Raw genomic sequence first — 21,343 nt, 5'->3', positions numbered from 1 at the left:
ATCAGGATTGAATTCCATAGACCATTTACGTTCCCATTCTTCTAATTTTGTCAAATCATCTTGAAGTTTGTTAGAGTCTACTAATGAGTCGATGGTGAGGTATATGATGGTATCATCAGCAAATAAGCGTATTCTACTTTTAACAGAGTCGGGGATGTCATTGAAACAGAGGAAGAGACAAGGACCCAACACTGAACATTGGGGAACCCCTGATAGAACTGGTAGAGAATCAGAGTGTGAGCCTTCAACTACTACAGATTGAGAGCGATTACTAAGAAAAGATTGAATCCAAGATAGAGATGTTTTGTTGACACCAAGTTTCATGAGTTTATAGAGAAGAAGTTGATGATCGACCTTGTCGAAAGCTTTCGAAAAATCCATTACAATGAGATCTGTTTGTTTTCCAGATTGGAGATTGTCAAAAATTTCTTGTGTAAAGGATAATAGTTGAGTCTCACAGCTATGTTTGGAACGGAAGCCATGTTGGAAAGGTGTGAGAAGATTGTTGCTGTCGAGATGGCGCATGATGTTAGAGACCATGATATGCTCCATTAGTTTGGAGGCTATGCATGTCAAGGAGAGTGGCCGATAATTGCTAGCTTTATATTTAGGACCCTTTTTATATACAGGTGCAACGATAGCAGTTTTCCAGTCCTCTGGAACTATACCAGTTCTCAGTGAGTTCTGGAAGACTTTAGTGAGAAAAGGAGCTGTTTCGAGAGAAAGTTCTTTAAGTAATCTTGGTGACAGCTAATCCGGACCAGATGCCTTGTTAGGATTCAGATCCTTGAGCATTTTCAAAACACCTTCTACAGTTATATCTATATCGGTCATTTTATTTACTTGCTGAATTTTGTCACTTTCAAAAAGATTTAATTCACAAAGTTGTTTAAGACTGACTGGTTTAGGTTTTGAGAAAACAGATTCAAATTGTTTGTTTAGAATTGTTGCTTTATCATATGGTTTGGTATAAGTTTTACCTTCAGATTTTAAGGGTGCTACACCATGATTGTCTGTTTTTTTTGTGTTTCACAAAAGAATAGAACTTTTTGTTTTTACCAGTCTCTGAGTCATTAGAAAAGATTACCGATTCTAGATATTCCCAGTATGATTTGCGTATTTCTCTTTGAATGGTGGCTTTAAGAATAGTAAGTCGCTGTCTCATTTTGCTATAATGTTCTTTTCCTTTAGCGTTTTTACATTTAGTGTGTAGTTTATCTCTTTTATGTATCATTTTGATGATCTTTTTTTGTTACCCAGGGAAGATCACTTCTGGGTTTAGTCATTTTAGTTGGTATGTATTTACTTGATAGCTCATTGACTTTATTTTTAAATTTTCCCCACAGTATGTTTGGGTCATTAGATGAGAGTTTAACAAAAACATTTTTAAAGTATTCATTGAGATCAGATTTGAATGAATCCCAGTTAGCTTTTTTAAATTGTTTGATTTCACGTTTTACTTGACGAGGTCTACCAATTTTAATGTTCATTTCATGAAAGACTGTATTATGATCTGACGATCCAAGACTAATCTTAATGATACCTTGTATGTAATACTTTACCATTTTTTCTTCAAATGATAATGGCGTGATTGTCTTGTTAGGGGGATGAGATAATCTTCCAACGGGATTGCAGTTAGTTGATTTGCACTTTTATACATAAGGGAGAGTCGGGTGTCAATGCGCCGGAGATCTAGCCTGCGCCATTTTAGACATTTTTAACATGTCAGTGACACTGGAGATGCGGCTAAAGTAGGACATAGCCCAACGCGCTACCCGTCTTTGGACCGCTTCTGTTTGGTCTATTTTGGTTTGTGTGTATGGATACCGGACTTCGGAGCTATATTCAAGCTGAGGTCAATTTCAAACAATGAGTCATCAATAAAGTAAAGGGGGAATGACATATACTGTACATAACAATGAGGAATAAATATCTCGAATACATAACATTTTCAATTTGATTGTTATCTTAAGAACATGTGGATAATAACTTTTGGCCATAGCATGAGTAATTCCTGATAAAAACTACGCTATTTACAAGTCCTCACATCAAGAAATGCTTTCGCGCTGCAAATCGATCTGCATACATAACAAGTTTAACCATTTCTGAGTGGAACTACATTGTCCGATTATTGAAAGAAGGTCTTAAATTTGTTACAGAAAGTAAAACTTCAACTCACCATCTTTCTTTGTTTACATTTCTCGCATAGTTTCGGTCTTTAGCGCCGCCTCCGGAAGTGTCATTGGATCTTTTTTCAACTCACCTCCAACAAAGAGAGGGAGCCAGTGTTTACAGGCCGTGTTTAAGATCTTTAGAGAACAGACGAACAGATGCAAAATCAGTTTTGTTTTGCAAAATTGTCCAGCCGTTGGTAGCTGTTCCTATCCCAGCTTATTTTGAAAAAAAGCCAGGAGACCGACTCGTCACACACACCCTGGCCTATGGATAAATCAATACAGTTTCCAATCATCATAAATTTTCATTTTTTTCCCCAAGTACTCTCGTCTTATGGAACAACCTCCCGTCTGAAATTGTTCTCCTGCCCACGCTTGAATCTTTCAAGCAGGCAGTATGCCAACTTAAATGCAACTAGTTGTAGAGAAGTGTGTTTTTAACCTGATTTTACTACTCTTGTCTGTATATCTAACACTTTTAACTGTTTTCAGTCTGTTTTCTCTTGCACTGACTGTGCGTGTTAATAATACCCGAAAGGGGAGTTAAACAGTATAGATAGATAGGGGTGGGGACTATAGAAATGCTATTCCTATCCTATTTCGTTTTAACCTAGTACCCTATAAGCGAAGAAAGTACCCAACAACCAATGCCGAATAAGTAGAATTTACCGTTACCTGTTATCCTCAGTATCCAACAAATGTCCTCTCATTTGCTCGTGAGGCCTTGCAAGTTTCAGTCGGATTGATTGAAGAAGACAAGATTTATGGCCCTCTGTACTTATAAGTCATATTCTGTTTATAGTGTTTTTATTCCATTTTCTATCTGTCTGGAGTCATATCTCAGACATTGCTTAAAATATTTCATTAAAGTATGGTACAAATGTTAACTGCTGTAGGGAAATGCGGCCTTACAACTTTCAGACAGATTCCTAAAAGAAAAACCATTAAACTTATTACATATATACTTACACTTTGTTTATAAATAGCGCCTTTTATTCCATTTTCTGTCCATCTGGAGTCATATCTCATGGCTTGAAGGAATTAAATAAAACATCGTAATAGTATTAATTGCTATAAGAAAATGTAGCCCTGCGAGTTTCAGTGGAATTGCCTGAGAAACACATGAATAATGACCCTCAGGACTTATACAATGTTTTGTAAATAAGGTATTTCTTTGCAAATGACCCTTTAAAGTCCATTTTTGACAATTATGGGATGTTGTATTCAAGCTCATTATAGCTTTCTTAGAGGAGACTGAGGTACCCTTTGGTTCTGGTCACTGGAGTCAAGGTCCAGGTAGCCATTATTGAAAATAGAAAATTGTTTCTTCTCAATAATTTAGTGAGGAATTATGTATTGCAACCAAATTTGGAATTTAGGAACCTTGCATCCAGGCCACAGCTGGATCGCTTGTGTCAAGATTAACTAAGATCATTAATTGTTACTAATGGTAAAAAGTTGTTTCTGCAAATAACTCGAGTTGAGAATAATTTATTTTAGCAGACCAAACCTAGTAAATAGATAGCTTTCGTAGAGAAAAATGTTGGTAGATTATGTCAAGGTCATTGTTAATAAATACAGAAAAAAGGGCGTGGACGGTAGCATGCATTTCCACTACCGTCCATGAACAGGCCCAATCAAACCGAGTCTGAAACATTTTCGTTTTTGCCGTGTTTAGCGACCTGTAGAGTTTCCACATTTTCTATTTTATGATCACAGCAGCGTTGTTTGTGCCGTGTGGCGGCCGTAAAAAGTCTCCCCGAAAATTCAGTAAAGGCTTTTATATTTCGTTCAGCACGACTTTCATGTCGTGTTATTGGTACTGTTTAGTTTCTCAGCATGAACATTCCCACGGTGAGGATGCGTACACCGGATATTGCCGTGTTGTGATAAGCTTTTGTCCGAAAACGTGGTTGATATTTGCCAACAAGGTAAGTCCGGCCTGGGTGGTTCCAAAACTTCCGCTCTCATAGCTTTGTTTATAATCACCCCTTGGATATGGTCATGCCATGAATATACTACCACTTTAGATTCCCTACAGTTTGCCGGGTTGTAGTGATGAATATAGCCAGTCTATCCCTCTGATCCGTGACATTCTGTGCAAAGCATGGTTGTAAATTATCTAAATACATAAATACACTCCTGACTATTGTACAAATTAAACCAACTAGAGCTAATGCGGTCTCAATCAAATCGAGTCTGCAATATTCACTATTTGCCTTGTCCTCGGTGCTTCCGAGGGATCTACTTTGTTAATATATTATGTCATTATTAAGTTATTTAGTATATATCTATTTCAAGAATTTTACAAAAGCAGTTGATAATTTTAGGTTTTTATTTATTAATAACATCCTTACATCTTTTAACGATGTTTCAGCAAATAACTTTTTTTTACACTACAGTATGTTCTTTGATTTTTATGCCCCGAAGGTGGGCATATTAAAATCGCATTGTCCGTCCGTCCGTCCGACCGTAACTTTGTAAATTCTTGTCCGGGCTGTAACTCTGCCATCCATGAAGGAATTTTGAAATAGTTTGGCATAAATATTAACCTTAATGAGACGACGTTTCATGTGTAATACTCAGACCCCTAGCTACAAGGTCAAGGTCACACTTAGAAGTCAAACGTTAATTGGGTCTGTTTCCACACTGGCCATAGCTTTCGCAGAAGCGGTGGTTCCAACGCCGCGGCGGTAAAGGATTCGTTGCAGAAGCGGTGGATAAATATGGCCGGCTGACTACATTACGGTAAGTTTTCTAATGAGTTTTCCCATATTCATTCACGTTTGAATGTAAACAACTAGTGAAACAGGAGCCCACATGTGTACTCTTCCAGCGACAAACACTTGTTTAGTGAAATTCTTTGTCGTTAATGTAAACACTTCTGTACAGTTTGACGAGGGACTGCCGTTTTTGTAGAATTTCCATTAAAAATGGTAAAATATTGCACAAAGCGACCCCTGAGCACGTTTGCATCAAATCGTAAGTATGACACTGTCAAGCAAAATCTATTTCTGTGCGTTTGTCACTAACAGTGCCAGCTCTTGTTTGAGCTTCAATTCTAAATGCTTAGTATATTTTGAGAGTTATATATACTTGTATTTTTCCCTATAAAATGTCAAGGTCAGCAGTGCTATAGCATTTATTTTTATCCATCGGTATTCAAGAAATTAGAAGTGTTAAAGACCCACCAATACCTAGTGGTCTACTTTTTCCTCCCACATGAACTTGGTGCAAATAATTCTAGTAATACTGGTATAATACAACTATTCTACAAGATGACAGGTGGACAATCTAGGCCCCGTTTTCACAACTTCATCTGCAAACTTATTCAGCCATTCTCTTCTCAATATAGTTTTATAAACATAGAATAATAACTATCTTACACTGTAGAAACGAAGTGTGGTCTATACTAATAATAATAATAATAATAATAATACAGACTTTATTTATAAAGGCAACACAGTTAGGTCTAGCCCAATCTTCCCTGTGAGCCTCATACAAAACACATATTTACAACGGTACAAAATGAAACAAAACAGAGGTTGATAATGACAATCACATGGTATTTACATGTAAACAATCTTATTAAAGAGAGACCAAAAACAAGCTTTATAATAGATGAAGAGATGCTTCATGACAATTTTTTAAACAAAGGAAATAGATATAAACATAACATCTCACAATTTCGATGACTGTACAACACAACATAATAAAGTCATCATAGACAAAATTTGGAATAATTACTTTACAAAAATTTGAATATGACACTTTAATATTATTGCTTATGAACTTTGACCTATAGAAGACATTCTCCAATGACTTATGTATTTACATTTAAAGCTTGCAAGACTTTTTGCCTGACGGACATCATTTGGCAGTGTATTCCAGATCTTTGCTCCTGAGTATTCAAAGCTTTTTCGAAAAAATTCTAATCTTGGTTTAGGGGGATACCAGTTAAGTTCTGAGTCAGTTGATCTTAGAATACGTTTGTGAATAGTATGGGTGTGAGTAAATTTATCTTGTAGGTATTGAGGGCATATATTGTTGACAGACTTATAAACCATAATTGACTGTTTGTATTTGACTCGCTCTGGGAATTTCATCCAGTTTAGTTTAATAAACAGTTCCTCAGAGGGTGCATCAAATTTTGTGTCCAGGATAATCCTAGCCGCTCTCTTCTGAAATTTGAGAATGGAATCAGCCTGTTCTGAGTTACAGTTTCCCCAGACAGAACAGCAATACTCTAAATGAGGTAATATATACGCATTGAAAAACAGTTTTCTAATAGGAATGTCTAAGAAGTATTTTATTCTTTTGAGGAGATAAAGTTTTGAATTACATTTTTTAGAACATTATCAGTATGATCTTTCCAATTTAAATTTCTGTCAACTTGCACACCTAGTAGTCTTTCAGAACTGGAGAAGTCAATGGGTGCACTGCCAAGGTGCAGGGTGTTACAGTCACTTGAATTGTGTCTGTTTTTGTCGGACAAACTCGCCTTAATACATGAAGTACCGTGCATACTACTACATTAATTGAATAATATATTTAGGCATTAAATACATTGTCTTAGCCTTATATCTGTTACTGTCAAATTGTAACTAGATGCTTGTTATTACTCATTTCTCCATAAAAAAACATGTATAATTACCATCATGGAAATACAAAAGACTACAGATATTTTGTGGTGTGTCTTTAAGGTAACTTGACAATAGCTGAATCCTTCGGGATTCTACAGGTGATATTACACAAAAATCATGAGTTATCCCTACATTACAGATGTCTATACAGCTTCCCACACACCATTAGACTGGGAACAAGCTAGCTATAGTGTGTGCACCATGAAAATTTGCTTTGAACACGATTGCAACTTATGTAACCTTGATCATCAATATTTGAACCATAGTGAGTGCATGGTTGGCCCTTGTATATTAACAATTATTCCATATCATTTGATGAAAGTTGTGAATATTTTAAAAACTCGTAACTACGTATACAGTATAGTACCCAGCAATCATGATCTTGATTATTACTGGGAGGTGCTCATCCTGGAACCTACGGGTCTGAATATGATAGTAGTTTTGTATGAACCCAATAGTTCAGTATGGGACCGGTAGTCTCCTTGCTTGGCACTCTGTATTAAAGGGTTGTACTAGCAGGTAAGGTAAGGTAAGTCCAGGTAAGTATCTGTTACTGGATACCTAGTTTGTAGCTCATGTTGTATGGGGATTATATGCGACATTGAATAAAGCTTGCCTTTACATAAATATAGGATATTACACGAGTGTCTGATTAAATGAGTTGAATAAAATAATAAAATGCCAGGCTCTGTCGATATTTTATCAATTTTATTCAACGTGTTTAATCAAGTAAATCTAAGTTACTTCATATGCATTTTCAGTCCCTCTTTTGTCATGTTGACCCTATTTACGATTTCAAATTGGTCTTTACATCCCTCTTTTTCTATAGCTATTCTAAGAATTAACAATAATTTTAAGGCTTTGAGCACAAAGGTTATATAGCCTAAGGCAGAAGGGTGCTTTTAAAATGGCGCTGGCACAACAGTTGAAATGCATACTAGCAGTGTCAGGGGCTGATTTACGAAAATGACTGTTCAAACAGAAGCCCACGAAACGCGTTTGTACATATTTTGATATATTTTAATTCATTTATTCAAATGTAATTATGTTTTTATGATCTACATTGTATTATATATTTTTATGAATTCGGGCGTTAGCAACACACAAGTATTTAAATACTCAATTTTACTAGAATTTAGCTACAAAATTTTATACCATAGTTTGATACACAGCGGTCAGTTTTAAAAATAGATATGCGTGCACAATTTTTACATTTTGTAAGAATTATTACCTTTATCTTCTTTTGTTCAGAGAAAATTTACAATATCGATTACAGAACATAATTTAGGTTACAACAAATCAGAATTTTGTCTGTATTTTTCTGTAAAGACCGACTTTGATTTCATCCAATTTTACTAAATCTTAATTTACACATTTCATCAGATCTTAACCTTTTTTAAAATTAAAAACAATCTATTAACAAATTCAGCTAAAAAGGTTAGGCTTAAATAAACTGTACATAGAATAATAAGACGACAAAATTAATATTGGGATCTACAGCACAAGATATACAGAAGGGCCCATGTCCGTATTTTGAAGATGTCACGCAAAGAATGTCGCCGCGAGAAATACCAGTAGACTTTAGGTAGAAAGTATTTATCACATTAATGTGTATAATACGTAAGAATTAATAAACATACGTATCTATTATTTTTTTGATAACACTTAAACCCAAATTAACAGTATTTTTATATTAATACCGTCTTAACAATCAACTTATTGAAACCGATGACGATGATGATCATCATGATGATATTATGATGGTTATAATTGTTATCCTGTTTGAATTTATTTGCATTATCAACTGAAAGTTTAAAGAAAGTGATCATGAACTTTTGAAATTGGACAGCATCCATCCTCAAATATTCGAGTTTACGTCACCGTCGTACGACACAGATTAATATGACGTCAAAACGTTAGCTTCAGGACGTTGTAACGAACGTTATTATTGCAACAGTAATATGAAAACATACCAACACTGCTGACAGAAAAATGGCTAAAAATCGTGGTAAGAAAAAAAGGTCGATCCTTGCCAGATTATTGAATTTCTGCTGCTGCAGGGGTAACGGTGACGATGATGAGAAAAACGCAGATGAAGATGACATTATTGTCACGCGGATTTACAAATCCTCAAGCGCTCTGGCATTTCATGACAATCAAAATATAATCGCCGGGTTTCCGTACATGCCAAAACCTAGCAAGAGTGATGTTTCCGGAGTGAAGGGACTACTTGCAACCGAGGAAAGACAAGCAAGCCACAACAAGAAGCAAGGAAAGAAGAAATCCAAGAGAAATCAAGTTTCAACGGACGCTGCTGCTAGTTTCGACGTAGGCGGTGATTTAGCTGATGTGAATTTCGATGACAGCGAAGGGCTTGACATTCTCACCGCTTTTTAAAGAAGACAAATCATCACTGATATTTAAGCAGATGCAGTCAGGTGACTGAAAACTATTATATTTACTATGTCACATGATGTTAACTGGATAAAATCGACGAATGTTTTACAACAGATATCAAATATCTTCTGTGAGCTTTCTTTTATATATATATACAATTACAAATACTTGACAGACATGTGAAACTAGATTCTGTTTGTTGCACGGCCTGGGTGTTGAATGGTTGAAAAACCTACATGTAACGATGGTCGTTAGAGGAGACTATAATTTGGGACACACGTGGCGAAAAAGACACTGAAAAGTTTCGAGTTACTTGGGAGTGTCCTTGTTGGGACTTTTGTGGCAGTCGCTCGCGTGGAAACTCGGAACTGGCCAAGGTGCCACCATAGCATGGCTCGTGCTGAAAAGCATGTCTTATACTGCGTGTGTTTGCTAACGTATCTGAAAGTGAGGAATGAGACGGATGGATATAAAGTCTGGATCCTATGCTACAGATTATGGTATAATGGTAGATTCGGCAATAAGAGCGGCTGTCACTTATGGAACGGCTTCTGTCGGCGGAACAATGTTTGGTGGTATAGCCGTGATGTATAAGAGAATTGTACTTGCAGCGGTTTTTAACAATATTTAAGTTACTCCATTGAGGTCGCTAGGCGGCTGAAGGACATTCATCAAAATGTGTTTGAAGGCGAACAATGTTTAACATTCATCAAAAGGACAATGGGCGATGACTACGTATTTGTTTTCAATCACAGACATATCTTTTAATTATGAAATTTAAACAAAGGACTCACAAGGTGGAAGTCGGTGGTATGTAAATCATCAAAAATTATCCACCCGTTTAAAGAATTCAAATGTACTAGTTTATTAAAGCGTGCATTGAATGTGTTTTATTTGGTGTAGTTCACGTTATATATCAAATTGCCAATTTGAAGGGGACACACCTCCTCTTACATAAGTATACACGTACATCTATACATTTACAAGTGCACCGGCCACGTGCACGTATAATTTTATGTGATAAGTGCACTTTTAATTAGAAGTGCTCGTATACATACGCGTGCACGTCCATATATGCGTTGACCTGCATATTAGCGCGTGAACAGGTGCAGGTGTATATTTACGCGCATACTTTTGTACGTTTATTTTAGAAATGCACGGACACACAAAATAGACTTTCGACTAAAACGTTTTACCATAGCTTTATGATCCGGCAACGTCCACACTGATACAAGCGTTGGCGAGTTTCATATTAGTCCAAAGATTTTTCCAATACTCATATTTAATTTAAAAAAACAGCCGTCATGCATCCTTTAGTATATCAAAATTGGAAGTATATAGACCTTGCCGTGGTCCGTATGTATGCCAAGTACCACTTGAGGAAGATATGTAATTTTCAATTTTGGACTCCTACACTCACGGACGAACTGCCGGACGGACAACGCCAACTCTATATCCATCCACCTTTGGCGGGGGATAACAAGCAAATTAAATGAACTGGTATTCGCTGGCAAACAGGATAAATGTTTCACCCTTGTTAAAGCATTCTCTGCCGCCTACAAGAACACTTAAATGCAGTTGATTTTTTTTTGTCTCCATGAAAGCTAATTATTCCTACCTAAATTATTGATTGAAATAGAAAAAGTGGAAACTCCTAAGGTCGCTCAACACGACTAAAACGAAAATGTTGCAGGCTCGGTTTGATTGGGCCTGTTCATAGACGGGAGTGGAAATGCATGCTACCGTCCACGCCCTCTAGCCCCGGGTTGAGCAGAACTCAACATTTACCCATGCTAAAAGCACAAAAAAAAAACAATTTAGAGACATCCGCAGATGTGTTCATACGGCGGTGCACATGGAACCTTCAATGATACACTTGCGTGTAATTCCATAAAAAGCGGCTTATGGTCCCCAGTTAAAATAATTGGTCTGCCCTAAACGAGAAAACAATTGGCAGAACTAAACAAACTGGAATTTAGAAAGGGGATCTGAGGTTATGGAGCCTGCATATCACAGGAACTGCCAAAAGACAAAATTAAAAAGCAGGCCATGCCATGAATTCCCAGTCCAATATTACCACTTTATATTTTCGCAGTAGCGAACTGTGGCAAGTCTATATCTGCACATGTAGTTCTCGTGTGGCTATCGGTGTGTAACATTATCGTCTCCGCATTAACCGTTAATTATAGGCGTAGATGTTATAACTCGACATGCACATATGCCAACACTTTTCTAGCATTAAGGTTTAGGAGTATATCACCAAAACACAGAAATATTTTATAAACGAACAACATCGTTACCAATATTTTACCTGACCATTACATGTTCTGCCGTACTGTCCCGTACTGAAACTATTCTGAAAAAGTTGTCCCCCTTTGAAAATGAATGCCATTTGTAAAGAAATAAAAATAAACAATCGCTGAAAACTGTGTTCCACCTAGTTATGTGAAATTTCAACACTCGCACGCTATTACAAATGCATCAAAACAAACATGTGTAACAGTTCCTTGAAAATGGTGAGTTTTTAAAAGCGCTTGACTGTCTGGAAGTGGGGCCTGTTTAAACAGCTCTTTTTTTGGAATTCAATGCTTATATCAGTATACTGACACTTGTTTTGTAGAGTAATATAAGTAATATACACGCTATCATCACAAAAACAACAAAACAAGTGTCAGTATACTAAAGTAAACATTGAATTCCGAAAAAAAGACTTCCTAAATGGGACCCACTTCCGGGCAGTCAAACGCCTTCAAAAACTCACCATTTTCAAAGAACTGTTACACATGTTAGTTTTGATTCATTTGCAATCGCATGCGAGTGTTGAAATTTTACATAATTAAGTGGAACACAGTTTTCAGCAATTGTTTATTTTTATTTCTTTACAAATGGCATTCATTTTCAAAGGGGGACAACTTTTTCAGAATATTTTCAGTACGGGACAGTACGGCAGAACATGTAATGGTTAAGTAAAATATTGGTAACGATGTTATTCGTTTATAAAATATTTCTGTGTTTTGGTGATATACTCCTAAACCTTAAACATGTAAAAATCTAAAAATGAATACATTATCCATCAACGTCATTAAATTTTCATGAAATGCACGAGAAAATCAGCGCTGTTTCATCACGTTAACGTCATTTCCTTTATGGAGCTTTAATATGTTTACGCTTTGCATTGGAAACACAGATATTAAAAGGAGTTTTAACAGCACGCGAGTCAGAATCTCTCTATTAACACGTTTACATACTCTCCTGAAAAGTGACAAGAACCGCCGTTACATTCTAGAATATGTATCAATATTGTAATCGTCGTCGTCGGGTCTTAATTTCGAGAACGATTATTATTATATTTGCTATTGCCCAGGCTTAAGTTACAGGATGGCAGGGCTATTTAGTATAGAGATGGTACGGTAGTGATTTTTATACAGGCCGAATGCGAAACTACCTAGAAATATTCACATATAAAAGACAGATGTCTATTTCTATACTTTTAATATTGTATTAACTAAATAAAATACAACAATACTTTAATTTAATGAGACTTATTATATAATGTCACCCTTGGTATGAGCTTCCACAATGTTCCCAGTGTTACTATGTTTGATGTTAGGGGAAGTAAGCTTTTGGCGGATTTCGAGTTTTTAGCGGCCATCTCGTTTTGGCGGATTTTATAACCAGAGTTTACACATACCAAATGTAAATAAATATACTGGCGGATTAACTGTTCTTTAGCGGCAGTCTTGTTTTAGCGGCTTAGAGCTTTGGCGGATGGCGGATCTTTAACCTACAACGTGACCTAATGTCCGTGTCTGACGGATGGAAAGCTGACAACTGACGTCTGTGCTCGTATTTATAAGCTTTCAGGCGTTGGAATACACAACTGAAATTGTCCCGCCGCAAAACTTTCAAATGCACTCTCGTCCAATCAGCAACGATCGACCAATCAAAACGTTACGCTAAACTTAGAACTGTCATGGCTCTTACGCCTTCAGGAAAGATAGATCCGCTTAAGATTCCGCTAAAATATGATTGTTCTGCATTCATACAATTATTGCCCAATTGATTTACAGTTCGATGTTGAGTAAACGATACAGTATCTGAACATACTTAGGGTAATTTTGTTGCATTACAGTAGTTTTTGGTCGTTTGCTTGGAAACCGCACTTGTTTCCGCTAAATTTCTCCGATAAATGTAAACATCAGCAGATTGTGTATTTTCTACAAAATGATTCACGAAAATGGATAACTGCAGTGAAAGTACTGATATAGATTTACATCTTATCTGTTTATTGTGGTAAATGTTTCGTCCGTTTGTTATTTGTGATTGTAATGTAAATTCACGGCCCGAATGGGTTTGACAGTTATACTGCACAAAGTTCAGGACAATTTAAATGCACTGCTAAGTGAAATCACGGAGTGTTACTACCGTTTGTAACTGAATTAGAATGTGTATCACACCTATGCTGCAGATTTTATGTCAGGAAAGTTTTGTTTACACAGATTTGGAATTTGAGGTCCAGTAATTCTATAACAATATGTTTCATTCGCTGGCTCGCTATACTGTAGATACTTTCTAACGGACCGTCCAGAGACTCTGGTCAGATATTACAAGTGAGCCAAACAAAGGCTTTAAGTGTGTAGCTGGGGCTCATACAAATGTGTATGCTAGTCAGCATCAAACTGATAAAGTAATTAGAAGGTACCATAGTAACCTCAATAAAAGACACACAGCTACACAGACTTTTCACTTTTAAACACATTTATTTATCATCAATGTTATAAAATATTAAAACAGGCTTTGGTGATCTGCAAGTTACTTCTATAACTTTATGAAGAACATTAGTATTTACTGAATACCGATTTACAACTTTCCCAGCATTCAAAAATACTGTGAAAACTATTTGAAGGGGGGCTATTTTTTGTGGATTTTGGCATTGTTTCAATTACAATATTCTTGTTTGTCTTTAAAATTTGAAATCATGAATTTCTGTCATTATATTATTATAAAATTGCTGTTTTTGCTACAGCTACAATGATTTTGCCTGCAAAATTAACAGGATTTCATACCACGGTGGATGTAGGGAAATTTTCATTAAAAATTTTGTATTAAAGATGGTTTGCCCTGAAAATACTTGAAAAAAAGAAGATAAAATTGTAATGAATACAATATACTTACATAGTTCAAAGATAATTTGGTTAGAAAAATCAGAGAGACATCATTATAAATGTCAACTGCAGCAAAACATCATCATTTAAAAGAGAAATTGATAGTCCATCTGGTTAGAACAGCAGATCTATGAAAGTAAATTATCTAAATCCAGTTTTTGATGAGAATACATACAATGTAGAATCTAATACATATTCAACAATTGCAGAATTCTGAAATTATATACATCATGTAATATATTAAATGTGAATAAGTGTACAATTGAGTATAGATGTGTTTGTCCATGAAGCTAGTTGATGTCAATTCTAAATTTGAAAAGTGAAACATTACACAGGACACTGGATAATAAAAAAAAGATTCAGTTATTTTTAACTTAAGATTGTTAACTTGTTAGAGAATTCTGAAAATTTTGTTATATTTTCTGATCCTATGTGATCATGGAGTCCACTCAATGTTAATGGATAACAAGAGTTCCATTTAAGCTGGTGCTAGGAGGCGTAAGGGGTGTTGCACATTTCATAACCTCTCAATAACAGACTCAATCAAACCGAGTCTGGTATTGTTTTTGCTTGGTTGTGTTCTATGCTTCTAAATGATCTGACAGATTTTCTCTGTACCATTACTATGTACTATGCTATTTCTACGACTTAATTTCCAGCTAGACAGTAAATCTGGAGGTGCTTTCTGTTAACCTGTCTATATGTGTTCTTTTAATTTTCCATAGACTATGTAAAGAAAATTTAAAGTCATATTTATACAACAAAAACTAAGACTGTAAATTCCCCTACCACAGCTGTATCCATATACTAAGTGATGAACCATCAGTCATATTTATACAATAAAAAATGTGACTGTAAATCCTTCTACCACTTAAGGTATAGTCTCGTATCCTACAAGTGATAAAGTGTATCGACCATGAACAGATCAATACCAAATTCCAAAGTTCTTAAAACATGAGAAGATTTACTGTAGGTATCTGTGCAAAACATCAAACACCTTGCAGTATAAACTCTATAAACAACACCTTTGCAAACCATGTACCTCTATATAGTACATAGGCATACCTCTACAAAGGCAGACATTTTGTTTGCAACTACACAAGTTTATCAGTAAATTTACTTTTCCAGAGAAACAGCTCATCTTTTAAAGATGTTGTTCTGTAGGGGGTGCACTATGTTTAACAAACTGCACAAATTTTGTACCAGTCTCACATGCTGATTAACACTACACATTATAAGTCTCCATGGCCTGAAATGATTCTAGTAGAACAACTAAAAATGTCTTTTTTCCCCATAGTTAACTTTCTTTTTCTGTCACTTCATGGTTCAATTTAACTTACAAGTAAAGATCGCTGTGCATCAAATTTTTAGATGACACCATCTATGAATATTCTACATCTTCTATATATTCACACAACCAGGCCAACCTTATACGCTAGCCTAGTTTTCTAGACAATAAATAGCCATTAAACATTGTGCATTAATCACATTATTTAGTTTTATTTCAGTCGTTTCATATTTATCTTTTCTGTTTGATGGGTGGTTTGCGATTTTCAAGTTTGTGAAATTCTCATAGGCCAGTTGGACAACAGGAATATCCCAAATCAAACATATCAATGTATTTTTCAAGTGGACGAGTCCATCCATTGAAGTCTGTTTCTGATAAGTACTATATGCTGTACATATTAACAGTTTTTTTGTTTTGATATATCCAGTGGCATCATATTTATTTTGGTTTCGTTTCCTGGTCGCTGACATTTCTAATGTAGATATTATCCTCTGGTATCGTTTTCTGTTCATCGTTTTCATACATGTATGATGATGCTATCGCCAGCACGGAGCTATCGGCACTGAATGACAAGGCAGCTATACTGGTTGGGTATCTGAATAATACAGAAATACATGTCTATTTCTTTTATCTTTAAAATTGGTAACAGTCCGTAAAAACTTAAATAAGGTGAAATGTTTATTTTAAATAAAAGATAATGGATAACTAAATTCCACACAAATGTGTCACTAGTTTTAAAATTCTTACATGCAGCATATGGACATTTTTTGTGGGCTTTAAGTTACTATAACACAATTATTGGTCATAAAGAGTTTTTCCAGGTTTCCCTGAGACATTAAATCAGGCATGGATGGACCTTGGTAGAACCACCAACCTTATGTAAGACAGCTGGACTGTTTCCTTATATGAGCCGTGCCATGAGAAAACCAACATAGTGGTTTTGCGACCAGCATGGATCCAGACCAGCCTGCGCATCCGCGCAGTCTGGTCAGGATCCATGCTGTTCGCTTTTAAAACCTATTGGAATTGGAGAAACTGTTAGCGAACAGCATGGATCCTGACCAGACTGCGCGGATGCGCAGGCTGGTCTGGATCCATGCTGGTCGCAAACCCACTATGTTGATTTTCTCATGGCACGGCTCATATGTTATTCTACACTCACTCAAGGTGAGGTTTCCAACCCACAACAGTAAAGTGCAAGAGACTGGAAGTCAGCAACCTAAACCACTCAGCCAAGGAGGCCCCCAGTATGCTGACAGTAAAATTTTCTAATGGTTTGGACAACTTTTTTGTATCTGTGAGTTTACCAAATTTTTACTACGCACATGAAATGGGTGCATTTTGGAGAGGACACTTTTGCTGTATGAAACCTTAAAAAAACCCATTACAAATGATAATAAAGAGATCTGTTTGTTTCAGTGTTAAATAAAAAAATTTTTGAGTGCGTATCTGATATTTTCACAGGTGGCATAGACACAAATGAAAACTGAAATTCTTGTGTTCACTTGCAAGAACAGTTTCAAAATTTCATTTCCCCCCCCCCCCCCCCCACAATACTTTTAACAAATTTGAGAGTCTATAACTGACTTCAAGATAATCATCGAGTCATCACTACCTGTGAAACTGACAAAGCCTCTTTTTATTAAATCCATCCCAGATATTGACAAATCCGTCTGATCCTCCTGTAGCAAATGTGTTATGTTGATTGTGGAAGGCTATGGCATTCACAGGGTAGATTAATTCAACCCCATTCTCTTTCACACGATGACATTTGAAGGCGTATTTCTTTTTCTGTATCTCTGGGCTTGGATCTAGGTATTCCACTGCTACTCGACCTGTAAAGTTAAACAATTAAAAACGTGTCTCTGAAGTTTTTCTGAAGAACTGAAAACTATTTACGTGAAAACCTAAATATGTGCATGGATTCATGACCTTAGGGTCATCTACTTAAACAACTGTTAATCAAAGCATTGTCAAATTACTGATAAGGAACCAAACTGTTTACCAACTGACAGACCAGACCAACAGAAAGACTAGGGTACCCACTCTTCTCTTTTAAAGGAGGTGGCATAAACAGACCATTAATACACATTTTAAATTACCATACAAGATGTGGGTGATGATGTGGAACAATCATTTTAAGTTTGAATCAAATCCCTTCTGCAATAACAGAGATATTGTGAAAAAAAACATCAAAATTAACCTAAAATTAAAGAAAACAAGAGCTGTCCATAAGACAGCCAAGCTCGACTATTCGAAATATTGTCACAGAAGCAGGAAATGATTACCCAAAATGTTAAATATCAAAAGAGTTTTAAGTTCGAAAGGGGACATAATTTGACCAAAATACATATCAGAGTTATGGGACTTGATGCTATCAACTAGTTTTATAACCCCGAAGAAACATGTTAAGTTTCAATTCAATATCTGCATTAGTTTTGGGGATAGTAACTTGCATGTAAAACTTTAACCAGAATTTTCTAAGTCCAAAAGGGGGCATAATTTGCTCAAAATACATGTTAAGAGTTATGGAACTTGACCCAGTGAGGTTGGTAATTGACCTAGAAAAAGAATAAATGAGTTTCAAAGCTATATGCCTTTTGGTAATAGCTGTATGTACTTGCACGCAAAACTTTAACCAGGATTTTCTAAGTCATAAGGGGGAGGGGGGGGGGGCATAATTTGCCCAAAATACATGTCAGAGTTATGGGACTTGGTGCTATCAACTAGTTTTATAACCCGGAAGACACATGTGAAGTTTCAATTTAATATCTGTAGTAGTTTTGGAGATAGTTACTTGCATGTAAAACTTTAACCAGGATTTTCTGAGTCCAAAAGGGGGCATAATTTGGCCAAAATACATGTCAGAGTTATTGGACTTGACCTAGTGAGGTAGGTAATTGATCTAGAAAAAGAAAAAATAAGTTTCAAATCTATATGCCTTTTAGTAATAGCTGTATGTACTTGCACGCAAAACTTTAACCAGAATTTTCTAAGTCCAAAAGGGGGCATAATTTGGCCAAAATGAAGGTCAGAGTTATGGGACTTGGTGCTATCAACTAGTTTTATAACCCTGAAGACACATGTGAAGTTTCAATTCAATATCTGCATTAGTTTTGGAGATAGTAACTTGCATGTAAAACTTTAACCAGAATTTTCTAAGTCCAAAAAGGGGCATAATTTGCTCAAAATACATGTTAGAGTTATGGAACTTGACCCAGTGAGGTTGGTAATTGACCTAGAAAAAGAATAAATAAGTTTCAAAGCTATATGCCTTTAAATGATAGCTGTATGTACTTGCATGCAAAAACTTAACCAAGGTGTGATGCCGACGCCAGGGTGAGTAGAATAGCTAGACTATTCTTTGAATAGTCGAGCTAAAAAATGGCAAAATTCATGAAAAATTGAGGCCAGTGTTATGGACCTTGTGTCATATGATGTTGGTGATGTTGTAGAACAACTATTTTAAGTTTCAATCAATTCTATTCAGTAATAACACAGATGGAGTGAAAGTGCAACAAAACTTTAACCTGAAATTCTATGTTAAAAGGGGAATAATTCATGAAATATTAGAGCCAGAATTATAGCCCTTGTGTCATACAATGTGAATGATGATGAGGAATAACTATTTTAAGTTTCAAGCAAATCCATTGAGTAATAACAGAGATAAAGTGAAAGTGCATTAAGGACGTATGCTAGAATTTGGTGCGAAAATTTTCCCAATAACAGAATTTCTTCAAACTTTGGATATTGAAGGACAATCATCTAAGAAACAAAAAAATGCAATAAAAATCATAGGTCACCGCTATCGAAAAAGAGTTATCTGCCCTTGAAAACGGCATTTCACCCAAAAATGACGTTTTCAAGGGCAGATAACTCTTTTTCAATACCGGTGACCTATGATTTTTATTGCATATTTTTGTTTCTTAGATGATTGTCCTTCAATATCCAAAGTTTAAAGAAATTCTGTTATTGAGAAAATTTTCGCCCATCTCATATACAAGGAATTCTAGCATACGCCTTTAAAACTTTAACCAAGGTAAGGACATGGACAGACGCCAATACTGGGGCAAGTAGGATAGCTTTCCATATACTGTAAACCTAGAAATGGTTTTGCGCTATTTAAGTAAGCGATTTTCGCGGTTGGTCTTTCTCTGCGAAATTTTGTAGTCGCGAAACAACCATCTACAGTGAAAACACACAAGTTTGTTGTAGCTTCTCCATAATATATGCTTATCTGTAAAATTATAAGAAAGAGGTTTTATAATAAGAGGTTAATATACGGATTGGTTGTGCCTTCCTGCCATAATGGCACACCCAGTGTCACAATTGCCCGAGGGCCATTATGAAACTAGGTGTGCCATTATGATTAGAAGGCACAACCAGCTGTTTATTGACCTTTTTATTATATACCTTCGCTTCATACTCATCTTGTTATTTTCATTTTACACATCTTTTCTACAAACTTATGGGGCCTAAGCATCATTTGTATTGATTTTTTCATCAACAGTGCCATCAATATTTGACAATCGATCTGAAAATGATTCAGCACCCTTTCACCCGCCATAATGATGTTGCTACAAGAACGCGCTGACGTTCCAGTTACCCAGGGCCATTATGATTATGGCGCGTGAGGCGCACTGCGCCATTATGGATTCGTCAATAAAGGCCGTAATGACCGTTTTAAACGGCTTTTTTGTTACTATTTACAGTAAGGTATATAATTATGTAAACTAATTTCATTTAGATATATCATTATTATTTTGTTATATAAATCCCATTGGATCTGATAAAGAACAGCAGCAGCAGTTAATCTTGATTGACAGGTGAAAACCAAAATGACGTCATATGTAAAAGTCGATTGTGTTTTGCAATTTTAGCTCCTGTCTTGTCATTGTAATGTAAATCTGATTCCCTTTTCTTTTTTTTCCACCTGATTTTGCAGAAAGGATTGAAGCATCAGCATCACTTGTCGGCAGTTTTATATTATCAATAGGATTATCCTTTGCACTACTTGTTTTTAGCTCACCTGTCACAAAGTGACAAGGTGAGCTTTTGTGATCGCGTGGCGTCCGTCGTCCGTCGTCCGTGCGTGCGTGCGTGCGTGCGTGCGTAAACTTTTGCTTGTGACCACTCTAGAGGTCACATTTTTCAAGGGATCTTTATGAAAGTTGGTCAGAATGTTCATCTTGATGATATCTAGGTCAAGTTCGAAACTGGGTCACGTGCGATCAAAAACTAGGTCAGTAGATCTAAAAATAGAAAAACCTTGTGACCTCTCTAGAGGCCATATTTTTCATGAGATCTTCATGAAAATTTGTCAGAATGTTCACCTTGATGATATCTAGGTCAAGTTCGAAACTGGATCACGTGGGGTCAAAAACTAGGTCAGTAGGTCTAAAAATAGAAAAACCTTGTGACCTCTCTAGAGGCCCTATTTCACAATGGATCTTCATGAAAACTGGTCAGAACGTTCACCTTGATGATATCTAGGTCAAGTTCGAAACTGGGTCAAGTGGGGTCAAAAACTAGGTCAGTAGATCTAAAAATAGAAAAACCTTGTGACCTCTCTAGGGGCCATATTTTTCATAAGATCTTCATGAAAATTGGTCAGAATGTTAAACTTGATGATATCTAGGTCAAGTTCGAAACTTGGTCACGTGGGGTCAAAAACTA

At 36.1% G+C, this 21,343-nt stretch overlaps 1 protein-coding gene across 3 annotated transcripts in view; it reads right to left on the bottom strand.

The window, feature by feature from the left end:
• Nucleotides 1-13,951: 13,951 nt before the first annotated feature.
• LOC123547500 (mitotic checkpoint protein BUB3-like) overlaps nt 13,952-21,343 on the bottom strand; it is a 49,542-nt gene continuing 42,150 nt past the window's right edge. For all 3 annotated transcript variants that reach the window (XM_053551747.1, XM_053551748.1, XM_045334657.2), the window contains exons 6-7: nt 17,283-17,502; nt 13,952-16,262 (exon numbers count right to left, since the gene is read on the bottom strand). In XM_053551747.1, coding sequence (XP_053407722.1) covers nt 16,106-16,262; nt 17,283-17,502 — 377 coding nt within the window. In that variant the 3' untranslated portion in view covers nt 13,952-16,105. The remainder of the gene's footprint in view (nt 16,263-17,282; nt 17,503-21,343) is intronic.

Source organism: Mercenaria mercenaria, chromosome 9 (genome assembly GCF_021730395.1).
Source record: "Mercenaria mercenaria strain notata chromosome 9, MADL_Memer_1, whole genome shotgun sequence".
Lineage (NCBI taxonomy): Eukaryota > Metazoa > Mollusca > Bivalvia > Venerida > Veneridae > Mercenaria > Mercenaria mercenaria.
The sequence above is the reverse complement of the archived record's forward strand: the minus strand, read 5'-3'. Positions and strand labels throughout refer to the sequence as shown.